Source organism: Pituophis catenifer, unplaced genomic scaffold (assembly GCF_029215685.1).
Source record: "Pituophis catenifer annectens isolate HBS135680 unplaced genomic scaffold, rPitCat1.0.hap2 SCAF_2, whole genome shotgun sequence".
NCBI classification, from domain to species: Eukaryota; Metazoa; Chordata; class Lepidosauria; order Squamata; family Colubridae; genus Pituophis; species Pituophis catenifer.
This window is the reverse complement of record NW_027256882.1, coordinates 251,210,733-251,225,872: the sequence shown is the minus strand read 5'-3', so window position 1 is coordinate 251,225,872 and position 15,140 is coordinate 251,210,733. Positions and strand designations below refer to the sequence as shown.

General features: G+C 37.0%; 1 protein-coding gene across 1 annotated transcript in view; it reads right to left on the bottom strand.

Annotated features, from left to right (window-relative positions):
• The window catches only part of ST8SIA4 (ST8 alpha-N-acetyl-neuraminide alpha-2,8-sialyltransferase 4), a 91,194-nt gene that overhangs the window by 69,781 nt on the left and 6,273 nt on the right, over positions 1 to 15,140 (bottom strand). Inside the window, exon 2 of the mRNA XM_070938761.1 lies at positions 7,942 to 8,073. Coding sequence (XP_070794862.1) covers positions 7,942 to 8,073 — 132 coding nt within the window. The remainder of the gene's footprint in view (positions 1 to 7,941; positions 8,074 to 15,140) is intronic.

The window sequence follows — 15,140 nt, the reverse complement described above, 5'->3', positions numbered from 1 at the left end:
TATAGATAACATAATACTTCTAATACTTAGCGTTCATTCATAAGCTATTTGATATTTTCTTGTCTGATACTTATTTTGAATATAATCAATCCATCTTTTCCATTCCGATACGTATCTTTCTTGTGTATAGTCCTTCAAATATGCTGAGATTTTCGCCATTTCTGCTAAGTTTGTTACTTTCAGTATCCACTCTTCAATAGTAGGCAAAGAGTCCTTCTTCCAGTATTGCGCTACCAACAGCCTAGCTGCTGATATTAAGTTCAAAATCAATTTAGTCTCTAATACTGTACAATCCGTCGTTATACCCAGTAGAAACAATTGAGGAGTAAATTTCAATGTTCTTTTCAAAATGTTCTGCATCACCCACCAAATTTTTATCCAAAATGCCTTGATTTTCTAACAGGTCCACCATATATGATAATAGGTTGCATCATCACATTCACATCTCCAACGTTTAGCTTGCAAATTCGAGTACATACATGATAATTTTTTAGGATCTAAGTGCCATCTATAAAACATTTTATAAAAATTCTCTCTCAAATTTTGTGCTTGCGTAAATTTAACATTTCTGACCCAAATCTTTTCCCACGTTTCCATCATCATTGGTTCCTGAAAGTTTTGTGCCCATTTTATCATACAATCCTTAACCAATTCCATTTCTGAATCTATTTCCAATAAAGCATTATACAACCTTTTAATATGCATCTGACTCTGATCTCTAATCTGTTTCACCAGATTTTCCTCATTTTGCATAACACCAATTTTTTGATCTTCCCTCCATCTAGCTTGAAGCTGACCATACTGAAACCAAATATAAATTATCCCTTCTTCTTTTAATACATCTAAAGATTTCAGTTGCAGCTTACCCCTTTCCAAAAGAAGAAGCTCTTTATAAGTAATCACCTGTTTTTTTGCTCTATACTTATATTTTCTATTGCATGTCTGGGATTTGCCCATATGGGTATCTTATAATTTAGCTTATATTGATACTTTTTCCAAACCCTCAACAACGCATTTCTAAGTATATGACCCTTAAAACACGTTATCCACTTTTTTTTCATATAACAGATAAGCATGCCATCCATATAACAAATCATAACTTTCTATGTTTAACATTCTTTCTTCAGTTAAGTTAAACCAGTTGCTAATTTGTGATAAAGCAGCTGCTTCATAGTACAATCTTAAATTAGGCATTTTAAGAGCTCCTCTCTCACATATATCCTGTCTAATTTTCAGTTTCACTCTTGGTTTCTTCTCACCCCAGATGAAAGTATTAACCCCTTTCTGCCATTCCATCAAATTTCCATCTTTCTTAAGCACTGGTATCATTTGAAACAAAAATAAAAACCTAGGTAATACATTCATTTTTATTGCTGCTATCCTTCCCAGTAATGATAGTTGTAGCTTTTTCCAATTTTCCATTTCTTTCTGTACTTTTTGCTAAAGAACTTAATTGTTTTTAAACAATTTCGTGTTTGAGGCTGCAATATATACTCCTAGATACTTAACTTTTTTAACTATTTCAAACTCTCCCTAAGTCTTCTCTTTGAGATATGGACATATTTTTAATTATCATCTTTGTCTTATTTAGATTTACTTTAAATCCAGATACTTTACCATATTGACCTTTTATGTCCAACATATAGGGAGCCACTTCTATAGGTTGAGATAAAGTAACAACCAGGTCATCTGCAAACGCTCTTAATCTATAATCCTGCTGTCTAATTACAATTCCTTTTATTTTATCAGAGTCACGTAACTTATTCAACAAAACTTCTAAAGTTAAAATAAACAACAATGGCAACAAAGGACAACACTGCCTTGTACCTTTCTCAATTTTAAAAACATCTGTTAGACCTCCATTGACTATTATTTGTGCTGTTTGTTCCTGATATATTGCTCTAATTGAGTGTATAAAACAGTCCCCAAAATGCATTTTTTCTATTATCTTAAACAGAAATTGCCAATTCAATCGATCAAATGCTTTCTCTGCATCCAAAAATATGAACGCTGCAGGGACGTGGTTGTTCTTTTCCAAATATTCCAATAAATTTATAATTTGTCTAACATTATATTTCATTTGCCTCCCTTTTATAAAACCTGATTAGTCATTATGAATTGTTTGTTGCATAACTGGCATTAATCTATTCGCTAATATCTTAGCAAAAACTTTATAATCAGTGTTCAAAAGTGAAATTGGCCCAAAATTTTCAGGTTTAGTACAATTTTGATCTTCCTTCGGAATCAGTGAATCAAAAGCTGTTCTCCAAGAGGGTGGAACTCCTCCCCCAATTGAATTTTACAAAATAGAACTCTAAGCGGTTCTACCATTTCAAACTGTAAATTCTTATAATAAACAGCTGTTAATCCATCTGTTCCCGGAGCTTTCCCTGTTTTTAACTGCTTAATTGCAGCAATGATCTCCTCAGAAGTTATTGGTTGATTCAATCCTTCTCTCTGTTCTAACGTTAATTCAGGAATATTCCCTTCCTTTAAGTATCTATCTATATCTATACCTTGTACTGAATCACTAGCATATAACTTTGTATAAAATTCTAAAAAAGCCTTTTTAATCATATTCTGTTGGTAAACTTCCTTACCTCTAAATTCTGTCTTACCAATGACTCATGATTTCTGCTTTTTCCTCAACATGTAGGCCAACCACCTACCTGGTTTATTGGCATTACAAAATGTATTATGTTTAGCATATTGTAAACTGGTTGCCACCTGATCAGCCATTAACATATTAAATTGCCCTCATAATATATTTATTGTTTCTTTAACCTTCTTATCTCCTGGATTAAGTATAAGTAATTGTTCTTTCTTTTTTATTTCTTCCTCTATCTCTTTCCGCTTCTTTTGTTGTTTTAGTCTATGTTTATTATTCAAATGTATTAACGTACCCCTCATATAAGCCTTACTAGCATCCCAAACCATTTCCATAGTGGTACCCTTGTTCATATTAATAGCAAAAAATTCTTTCACTTGTTTTTTAAGCTCTTTCACATTTTCTTCATATCTAAATAAATTTTCATTTAACCTCCAAGACCTCCTTTCTCCCTTCTCCTGTTCGAATTCCGCCCAAACCGGACTATGATCAGTTAGAGTTCTTGGACATATTTTTGTCTTCTTTACCCTAGAAATAAAATCATTTGTGGTTAGTATAAAATCAATCCTGGAGAAGGATTGATGTCTATCAGAAAAAAAAGTAAAGTCTCTTTCCTCCACGTTGCGTTCTCTCCAAATATCTCTCAATTCTATATCTTCCATCATATCGAAAAAAGATTTAGGTAATTTTGCACGTATTGAAATCTTTGATAAACTTTTTTTTAATCTTTCTGCGTGTCTATTACTCCATTCCAGTCACTCATTAATATAAAAGATTTATAATCCCATTGTGTTATTTTAGTATATAAAAATTTATAAAACTTATCTTGTTGCTGATTAGGGGCATATATTCCAATTAAAAGCATTTTTCCAGTCTGTGTTAGTAATTCAATTGCAATATATATTCCTTGATCATCTGCCTCAATTAAATTAGCTGATAATCCTTTCCTTACATATATGACTAACCCATTTTTCTTCTCCGGCGCTGATGCCACAAAGTGTGTACCTAATCTTGAATTTATCAAATATTTTTGGTCTAATAATCTAATATGTGTTTCTTGCAGACAAATACCATCATTATTAAATTGTTTCAAGTAGTGAAATACTTTCTTTCTTTTTTGTGGTGAATTTAGGCCATTAACATTCCAAGATAGGAATTTAGTTGCCATCTTTAGCCTTTTGAAGCCGCATGAGCATCAGCTGAAGATCCTCCTCCACCTTACTCTTCGGCCTAGCGCCCCCCCCCCCCACTGCTTCTGTTTTCTGGACTTCTTGAGACAAATCTTGAGATTGTTGCATTTTTAATTGTTGTTCTTTATAAGTTGATCGGGTCAGTCGTTGTGCTTTCGGCTCTCCCTTCTTAGCTGGTTCCAAAGTTGGGGGTAAACCCCCAAGATCCAAATCTTCTTCCATGATAATTCCTCCAGCTGCAACTTCAGCATAAGTTTGTATCTGCTTTCCATCTTTTTCTTGTTGTATCATCTCCATTTTCTTCCTACCTCCCCCCACCCCCGGTGAGGGTGAGTATCCAGCCTTTAAAACATTGACATAAAAATCTTTTGCCTTCCAGACTGTGTTTAACCGGTATCTTTCTCCACTGTAAGTCACTATTAGACCAGTTGGAACATCCCATCTGTATGCCACTTGTTGATTTCTCAGCTCATTTACCAAAAAGCCAAAGTCTTTTCTACTTCTCAACATCTTTGGAGGGATCTCTTTCAAAACCACCACTTCTTGCCCAGCCACCTGAACCTTATTCTTGTAGGAGGCTTGTAAAATGTCATTTCTAATCCTCCTGGTTGTAAAATAAACCACCACATCTCTTGGCAGCTGTCTTTGTCTTGCCAGCCAGGAGTTAACCCTGTAGATTTTATCAATTCGGCTTGCCACATCTTCTGGTCTTTCTTTAATTATCTCTGCAATAGCATCAGCACAAATATCCTTTAAATTTTCTTTGCTGTTTCCTTTCAGGCCTCTCAATCTCAAAGCAAACTCCATGGACCTGTATTGTAACATTACCAATTCATTATCCACTTTCTCGGTTTTGGTCATGACATCTCCCAATTTGCTTTCCAAATTTAAATTGGCTTCATTAATTTCTTCCACTTTCTCATCCAGCTGGATAACAAGTTTTGATAGTCCTGATACAGTATAAACAATACCATCTCTTATTTCATCGTGCTTTATTGCAACCACTTCTTTAATTGACTTTATATCCTCCTCAACTTTCTTTAGTTTCCCTTCCACAAGTATTGTTAAATTATTCATTGCTGTGGCTTGATTATTCATAGCTTCTTTCATTGCTGTTGCTTGATTGTTCATGGCTTCTTTCATAAATTCTTTGAAGTCATTAAAAGCAGCCTCCTGACTCTGTGAATCAGCCGGAAGTTGTGCTTTCTGTGTCACCACTGACACAACTCGAGAACCTCCCCCTCCTTTAACAACTCCTGGCTTAACTTGTTTAGAAGCCATCTTTTTTTTTCTCTTTTAAAAAGATCTTTTTGTTTTTTTTTCAAAGCCTCAAAGTCCCTTGAACAACTTTAAAATACTTGTAATTTATAGTCTATAGACTATAGACTATAGACTATCAGGCAAGATAGTCTTTTCTCCACAAGCTCTCACTTCCCAGCAGCTTTAATCCACTCTCCCAGTACAAAGTTCTCAATAAGCACTTTCGTTTCTGATTTCACTTTCAAAACCATAACAAAGACGCCATCTTCAGCCTCCAGCTCAAAGAAATTCAGTTTGAAACAAAGTAATTCCGGAGCTAAGCTCTGTTACTTTTAATGCTTGTTCTGCTGTTTCCGCTCTGCCTGCGCTTGTAATCAGTCAGACTCACTTTTTGACAGCAGGATCAGTCACGGCTTCTAGCTTTGCTTCCAGAGTCGTCCCGACTTCGGAGCTTCTTGGCGGGCTGGCTGGGGAGCTCTCACCCTCCACGCCTCTGGAATTATTCCAGAGGACTTTCGGGGAGATCTACTCTCGCCCACTGGCTCTCCTCTCCTTCTTTTCCCAAAGGGGAGGTTTTTCAGCCGCCAGACAGCCGATTTGCGCTGTCAAAGCGGCTTTTACAAAGTCACGGGGCTGACGGTCTAAGGAGACCGTCCACGAAGCCTGCGGTGCCAATCGGAAGTCAGTTATACAGACATTTCAATGTTTCAATTTTATGTGATTTTTAAATGTTTCAGATGCACCTACATCGAATGATTCAATAATGTAGAAAATTAAATTTAAATTTAAAAAAATCATATAATTTAAGCATAGTAATGGAGAAATAGCCATTTACAATTTTATATATACAAATAAAGACTTCTTCCTACTTTTCCTTCTTTCACCAATTTTGGCCTGCATCCTTCCACCTGCATCCTTCCACCAACCCAAAACTCTCCAAAAGGAATCAAGTTACATTTTACTTTTGTGATTAATACCATGAAAGCAATGTGATTTCACTTCTCTGATGCCTAGAAATGGCATAATTTACCTCATCAAACCAACTTGGATGATTTCTTCTCAGGGTTTTTCCCTAGCACCCATCAAAGAATCTCCAAATTGGGTGATTCAGAGGCATGCAATGAAACAATCCAGCCTAGAAAATACTTCATATCTAAAGCAGGCTGGTGTGGAAAAGCAGTGCCTTCTCCATGATGCTCTCAAAGGCAAAACACCCTCCAGATTGTTTTGATCTTTCTCAAACACTGTGTAAGACATGCCCTCCCTCTTCCCTCATGTGCTGGTTAAAGCTGAGTAGCTTTTTCTCTGCAGAATGCCCGAAGGAGATAAGTAGTATCTCATCTGCAGTCTCACCAAAGTTTCTGGCAAGTGGCCCAAGGATGCTCTAGGCCAGAAAGCTCCAGACCTCAATAAGGGAATGCCTGCATTGTGTGCTTAACCTGCCCAGCCTGAAATCAATTTCAACAGCACTGCAGGGGAAGATTTGTCTCAGCTTTCTCCTGGAGGATTTCTCAAAAACTTTCATTGCATGAAAAAGCTGAAAGGGGCTCTGAAACAAATCAAGGTAAAGCAACATAAATACTTAATATTTTCTTTTAGAAGAAAGATATCATATTGCTTTTGAAGGAGCTACAAGGAGGTGTTTCATTCAAATCTTAATCAAAGTGAAGTAGTATCAAAGTTATACACAGCCCTACTAACTGCTGTTATTTGTTGTTGTTTTATTTCCAAGATATGGTTCAAGTATGCTGTGACTGTTTAATCCATGTTCTCAATCTCAGGGCAAGGTATTTTAATTTGGGAGGAGAAGTTCAGGCAACTACATTTGATGGCATATCCAGAGATTTCCCTATATCTTCTAGTTCTCTATCTGCACTAATTTTTTTGAAGGCTATATACAATTCACTTGCTGCTCAGGATATTCAGATCAGCAATTGATAGATCCTTTATATTAGCATTCCATAACAGTATGGAATTTATTCTGTAAGGATTGTGAATAAAGAAAACTTTAAAAACTTAAAATATCCTCTTCCTTGCTTTCACATCAGACAAGTAATTTTTAGATACCTCTAATAACATATTCTGTTCCTTTGAAGTTTAGCAGAAGATAAATGTTCACCCCAAATTATCAAATACACCATTAGTTGTGATCCTGATTATTTCCAAAAGACATTTCTCTTCCCATCTTCACAACAGTTTTGATCACATGAATACACAACCATGGAGACATTTGTGGTTTCAACTGTACCTTCCGCTTTTTACTATTTTTCTGATGGCAATTAAGAGGAAGCTTGGGGTGAGGCAGTTAACAAGACTGATATAGTAGAAAGAAGGTATATTTTCTGACTTCTGAAAGAAGTGCTTTGCAAGGACAATTCAAAGACTTATCCAAAAGGTGAATCTTCAACTGTGGCTACCAGATGCTCCTAAGAAGTTGATGTGCAGCAAATATCAATAGTATATGTCCTGCTTTAAATATAGTTAAATTCTAGCTAAAAATCCTATCTAAAAATCAATCTCAAACCATTGATTATCAGTATAATTTACTTTCATATTTCTATTTCATCACTCTGAAATATTAAATGTATGCAAACATTAGACACAACCTATATATACAAGAAGCTATTTCAGTTTAACATCTTCTAGCATTCTGGTCAAAGTTGCTTCGTGACTTTTTCCCAAGAGAGTCAAGATCTTCTGCAATTTCACAAATCCATACAGTACTGCAGACCGAGAAAAATTTATTTTCCCATGATTATTCATCTTCTAGAATTTTGTATCCAACACAGCAGACAAGGCTAAATAAAAAAGGTTTCCCAGTCTCATCAAAGCTGCAAGCTATACACATGAATGAGTATATGCTGTATTATTTAAGATACTAACCTTATTTCCAGCACCAAGGAGGAATTGATTTTCCATCTTTCTACAGAATGCTGGAACACTGAAGAGCCACTCTTCCGGCTTATTTTATCGGAGCTATTGACCATTGATCTACTTAAACTTTGCTCACCATCTCTGAAACACAATGTAAAAAAGAACAAAAGGTTGTTAGCTCAGAGATTAGGCAAAAGCCTCCTTTGGTATCATTTCACAAATACCAGCTACAAGTTTGGGTTTTTTTAGCAATAGCAATAGCACTTAGACTTATATACCGCTTTACAGCCCTCTCTAAGCGGTTTTACAGAGTCAGCATATTGCCCCCAACAATTTGGGTCCTAATTTTACCCACCTTGGAAGGATGGAAGGCTGAGTCAACCTTGAGCCTGGTGAGATTTGAACTGCCAAATTGCAGGCAGCCGGCAGTCAGCAGAAGTAGCTGTAGTACTGCACTCTAACCACCATGGTTAGAACACTACCATGGCTCATTTTAGATTCTTTTTTTCTTCCACCTTTATTACTTTATGAGATGACAAATATCTAATACAAGTAGTCCTTGACTTACAACTATAGTGACTATTCAAACCTACAACAGCACTGAAAAAAGTGACTTTTTTCACACTTACGACCATGGCAGCATCACCATATTCACATACTCAACACTTTGCAATTGGCATGTATTTTTGACAGCTCCACTGTCCTGGGTCATGTGATCGTTATCTGTAACCTTCCCAGCTAGTTTCTGACAAGCAAACTCAATGGCAGTAGCCAGATTCTCTTAACAATTGCATGATTCATTTAACAACTTCATTCATTCATTCAACAACTATGGCAAAAAAAAAAAAAAGGATGAAAAATGAAGCACAACTCAGTTAACAACTACGGCAGAATTTTGGGCTCAAATGTTGTCATTAAGTTAAAGACTACCTGTTCTTTCTCCTCCTATTTTCAGCACAACAACAAACATACTTTATTTTTATTTTACATACTGGCTTCCACTGAATGATTAGAAGCTGAAACATCCTTAAAACTGGAGGGTTTTTTTTTCCTTCTATTAACTGACTGAATCTTTGGCCATTATTTATTTGCTAGGTTCAGCTGATAATGCATTATTAACTATAATTTGAAATGTCAGCAGAATTCCATCAAAAGTAGGAACTCTCTATTTTGATTTGAGGTATAGTTACTTTCCCATAATTGTAACATGGTTGAATCAGATTAAAGTCCTTTTAATTAATTAATTCCACATCATTATTCACCTATCAGGTAAACTAGACAGGAAACGTGATTAGATGAATAAATTCTGCTTTATTGTAAGACTACGTGTTAACAGAATCTTGCAAGTCTGAAAGTATAACCTTATGACCAGCACCTTTAACTGCCTGACCAGGGTGGGTCCTTCCTAAATTTCTTTCTCTGACTGTTAAGCCACTGGGGGTTCCTTCTGCTCTTGTTTGATTGTTTGCTAGCAGCATCTTTTCCTCTCATTCTCCAAGGTCACCCACACAATCCATTACATCATCGTAACAGTCATGTTGGGAACACTGAAGTGCTTCCAGGTTGAAAGAATTGAACAGTGACATCACCATTGCCCAGGGAATGCCAGTGGGGGCTCCTTTCTTGTCCCTATTAAAATGTTCACCAAAGTGGTACCCTTTTATATACTCATGGTCATCCAGTTTCAAACTGCTAGCTAGGCAGGAGCTGGAGCATGTGATAGGAACTCACCCGTCCCACATCAACAACTGGGACTTGAACATGAACCTGCTGAACAACAACCCAGCATCCTAACCTTACGAACCACAATGCTCCCCCATCATAACAGCTATCAGGATATTAAAGGGATTCCTAAAATACACCCATATGAAAATAACTCTCATCCTTTAAATCCAAATCAAGTGGTATTTAGAAGCTAGCCTTAATATAATGTATAATTATCATGACCTGTACCCATTAAAATATTTCCCTAGCATGTATTTCTTATTAATTTCTTTTAAATCACCTAAACCATGGGCCTGTTGGTTTTAACTACTTTCAGTCTGTCAGTGAAAATTAAAACCAGATTGCTTATCAATATCATTAGTCTGTTTTTCAAGACTGTTTTTCAGACTGTTTTCATTTTTGCAATGAAGACACATGCATAGAATTAATTTTAATATTCCTCTTCTCTATTTCTAAACAAGTAGTCAGAAGCTAAATTAGAACCAGAACATGAAATGGCTCCTCACAAAGGAGGAGTATATTCTTTATACTTTGTTTGATCGAGTAAACTTGTTACAAATTTACTTGTAAACAACTAAGATGGGCCATTTCAGTGAAAATCTCTAATAATAAATCAACCCTATTATTACTCACTTGAGTGTGATATTCATCTTAGTTTAGAGAGTGAGTCTCTGTAACCAAATATAGGAGGAGAAAGCTATGTCCACTATGAAACATGACATAACCCATAAGACAACCTATTGCCTTCAGGCCTACTGGGAATGTAATTCTCTTATCAACCTGGCTCATTATGAACATCACAGAAACATCTTTTCCATTGTTTTGATTTATTACTGGAAGAAAGAGACAGGATGCTCACGTTGCTTTCTAACTAAAGCAACTACTCAAATTATAAGTATTTACCCTTAAATAGACTATTAACTTTGTTAACTAGACAAGACTGTGAGCCATTGGGTCATCCTTTGAGAGAAAGGCAGTTTGGTATGACCAGAATGAACACTAAATTGTGGGTAGCCATATTTTGTTTATATCAATGCTAAACTGTCCTGTAATGCTAAACTGTCCTGTAATTAATAAGAAAGGTATATATCATAAATCGAAAAATAAATGTAGTGGCCAATGAGCTTCAATAATAAATCAATGTTTATTTACCTAAACAGATAAGTAGAATGATCATAGGCAGGCAAAAAAGCAATGGGAACGGAAGCAACTTCTGACTTCCTGCCAGCCTCCCCATTGACTTTGCTTCTGGGAAGCTGGTGAGGACCATCAGAAATCCCAATCCCAATGTGGGAATGCCTTGTGAATAAAACTATGATAAGAACATCATAGAAATTTCAATTACATGAGAGTAATGGGTCCTGGATTTTTATGCATTTTTAAATTAGCAGATTTGATTCGAAAATGATTGTGGTATTAGCAGCATTTGGGCTAACTTGAAAGTACAAACAGTTAAGCACAATATTTTTAGTAGTATAAATATAGATTAAGTCATTATATAGGTGTTACTGCATGCAGAAGGGTTTTCATCTAAGTGAATTTGGGCAGTTAAGTTTAAAAAAAAAAATCCCAAAAGAAGGAAATCTCTAATGTGTTTATACTATTTCCAAGAGGTCAATAATGTCTTAATATAAAGTAAGAGAGAGAGAGATTTGACGGTGGTTGTTTTTTCCATCCCAGGAGCACAGTTATTTCACAATTCAGTTTTTATGCTGGTTTTATACTAACTGTTATGAGCCACCCAGAGTCTATGACTGGGGCTCTCATGAGATAAATGCATCGACTGATGCCTGAGAAAATCTAGTTAGTTGCGGGAACATAAGTTGTTTCATACAAGGTCAGACCATTTGTCCACATTGACTTGTACCATCTGAGTAGCAGCCAACAACAGCTTCAGTTAGAAATCCTTCTCACATCCCACCACGTAAGATTCTTTAAATGGAAAGAGGGCCAGCAACTGAATCTGAAGTCTCTGGCATGAAAACTATAAGCACTATATAAAATAAACGTTTTGCCCATAAACATCACACAGTAAGATGTGTTTGCTTCTATGTAGAACGTATCAACAAAGCAATGTATCAAAGACAAATCTGATGCAAGGGGTACCAAACAAATACAAGCAAGCCATTTTACAATTATTTTTTTTTTAGAAAAAGAGCAGCTTTAAGTGATTGCATGGGACAAAACTATTAGAACATTCAGAGCAAACAAGAGCCACTGCCCTACCAATTAAATTAAAGACTCAGTTCAACAGATACATCTTCAGATTAGTCTCAATCGTGATTAAAGAGGGAGGGAATTTCAGTTAAGAAACCTCTGGCTGAGAATCAGCTGTTTTGGGTTGCCTTTCCATGAACCCTATGCAAGTGCAGCATCCTCAAGAGGGCAGTTCTGCTAAATCTTTACATTCCAGGCACAGATGTAACGGAGAAAGCAGTTATTAGCTAGGAAAGCCTAAACTATACAGAGCTTCATAATATGTAGTCTAATCTTAGCTTGACAGCAAACTGGCAGCATCAGACTTACCACTGCTACAGCACAATTCACCAAAAAACTGCCGGACCCTAAAAGAATGTCGATTTCTGTCAGCTGCATATAGCAATCTCATGCCACACAACGATATTCACAAAGACTAAGTTGTGCTTCATTGCATCTTGAAGCTTGTCTAGGAGAACTCATAGGATCAATGACTGTATATCTGCTGGATGTGCATCCCATCCAATACGTATGATTGATTTACAGCTCAAAGTTGAACTTAAAAAAAAAACCAAGCAAATTTTATTTCAAACTTCATACATAGTAATTTTAAAATGGGACAAGGAATACGAATACATATGCATTTACATACCCGTGTATGGATGTACATAATAACCTTTTCAAATTTAATGTTTTAAAGAATAATGATAAAATTTCTGGTGAACAATATTCACATAAATCATAGGGGACAGATTCATGCCAAAATTAATTACACAGCAAATCTCTGCCTTCCATGTCAACGCCATATGAATCAGTCCCTTTTAAGTAATAAACACACAACTGTGTGTTTATTTTTGGGTGATGTTACCTTCATCTCCTGAAGCAGCATCATAGGCCATTTAAAAATAAAATGATCAAACTACACTATGGGATGCATAAGAATTGTACAATGATTTTTCATTTGTATTGAATTTACTGTAGCCCCTTAGGAACTTCCCAAAAATGCCATGGGTGTTTCACAGTATGCGATGCAGTGGTGGGTTTCAAAATTTTTTTACTACAGGTTCTGTAGGTGTGGCTTGGTGGGCGTGGCAGGGGAAGGTTACTGCAAAATCCCTATTTCCTCCCTTTCAGCTGGGACTTGAGAGGCAGAGAATAGATGGGGGCGGGGCCAGTCAGAATTTTTACTACCGGTTCTTCAAACTACTCAAAATTTCTGGTCAGAACCTGCTGAAACCCACCTTTGATGCGGTGATATACATACACTGTATATATAATCATATACAGCATGATATGGTGGTGTACTGCAGCACGGGAGTGAAGGCTTTGGAACTAGGATAAGTGAAAGGCAGCTTCAAGTCCACCATCAGTGATCAAACTTCGCTAAGTGACTGCTTTCTCAAGCCAATCTAGTGCAATGGGTTATTATAGTAGAAGAAGTGGCAGAACCTAGAGGCAGAATCCAAAGAGAAATCAGCTCTTATCAGGGGTGTCAAATTGGTGGCCCACAGGCCGGATGCGTCATGTGCAAGCCATGCCTACCCCAGCTCCGCGAAGGGGAAAAACGTCACAATACGTCATGTGACGATGTGATGAGAGTTGACACCTGTGCTCTACATAGACACAAATGGACTAAGTTAAACTCTTTTTGAATTTCATTGACTCTTATCCAGCGCCAAATTAGTGCTAATCATTAATTGAGTAGGTTCTCATGCAAAGGGAGTAGTAGAAGTAGTAGTAGTAGTAGTAGTAGTAGTAGTAAATCAGTTTAACTGGAACTTCGCAGGTAGTCCTTGTCCTTTCGTACCTGACAGTTATTGTGGTAAAACCTGGAAAGGAAGAGCTGAGTTTGTTGCCTTGTGTTCTTGGGAAAAGGAGAAATACAAATCAGACAAATAATTGTCCCTAAAAGTACTTATGCTTAAACCACAGGTAATCGTTGACTTACAAGTCAATTGGAACCAGAATTTTCATTCAAGCAAGATGGTTGTTAAATGAGCTCCACTCGATTTTGCAACCTTTTTTTTTACCATGGTTAAACAAATCATTGCAGTTGTTAAGTGAATCATGTGGTTATTAAGCAAATCCAGCTTCTTCTATTAACTTTGCTTATTGGAAACCAGCTGGAAGATTGTAAATACGATCATATGATCCTGGCACGCTGCAAACATTGAAAATACATGCTGGTTGCTGAGCGTCGAATAATTTTGATCATGTGACTGCGACATGTTACAATGGTCATAAGTGTGAGGAACAGTTGTAAGTAACTTTTTCAATGCTGTTATAACTTTGATCACTAAACGAATCATTCATTTAGTGATGTTGTGGCCCGTACGCAGCCTGTGCAGCTAGTAGCTGATTCAGACAGCGAGGAGGCTGGTGTGGTGCTGCGCCAGCAGCCTGTGCAGCTGGCACTCGAGTCGGACAATGAGGAGGCTGGAGAAGATGTGGTGCCAGAGGCGGGGATTCAGCCAGGGCCTTCAGAACCTCCAGAAGCTTCCTTAAGTAAAGAGGACGAAGAGGAGGAGCCTCTTCTCGATGCACGGGTGCGCAGAGCTGCCAAAAGGCAGGAGTGGCTTCTTAGGAGGAGGTCTCCTCGAGAGTAAGGCTTGGGGCTAATTGGCCACTCCCTTAGCCTATTTAAGGAGGAACGCCGACTGAAGCAATTTGCAGGGAACAACTTAGTTCCCATACCTTCGTGCCTTGCCTGGCTTATCTTATCAGCTTCCTGCAAATTGCTTCTGGGCATTCTGCCAACCATAGTAAGCTTTCAATTATTCTTTGAATTCTTGGTGGCTGTTAATGCAATTAATTAACAGCCATTGTTGTAAAAGACTGGTTTATTCAGTAAACTAAAGTTTGAATGGACTTTGTGTGTGCTGCGTTTTTTGGGGTCCATAGCTGGGGCAGAACAAGTAATTATAACAGACCTTAGCCGTCAAAATATCTTGAAAACCTAGTTAATAAAAATAATAATGATAATAATACAATGAGCCACAGTGACACAGTGGTTAGAATGCAGTACTGCAGACTACTACTGCTGATCACTGGCTGCCAGCAGTTTGACAGATCGAATCTCACCAGGCTCAAGGTTTACTCAGCCTTCCATCCTTCCAAGATCAGTAAAATGAGGACCCAGATTGTTGGGGGCTATATACTGATTCTTTACAGCCCTCTCTTAGAGAGGGATGTAAAGCACTATGAAGCGGTATATACTGTAAGTGCTATTGCTATACCACAGTCTATTTAAAAGTAGTTTAGGAAATCTGCATGTTCCTCTTCATGCT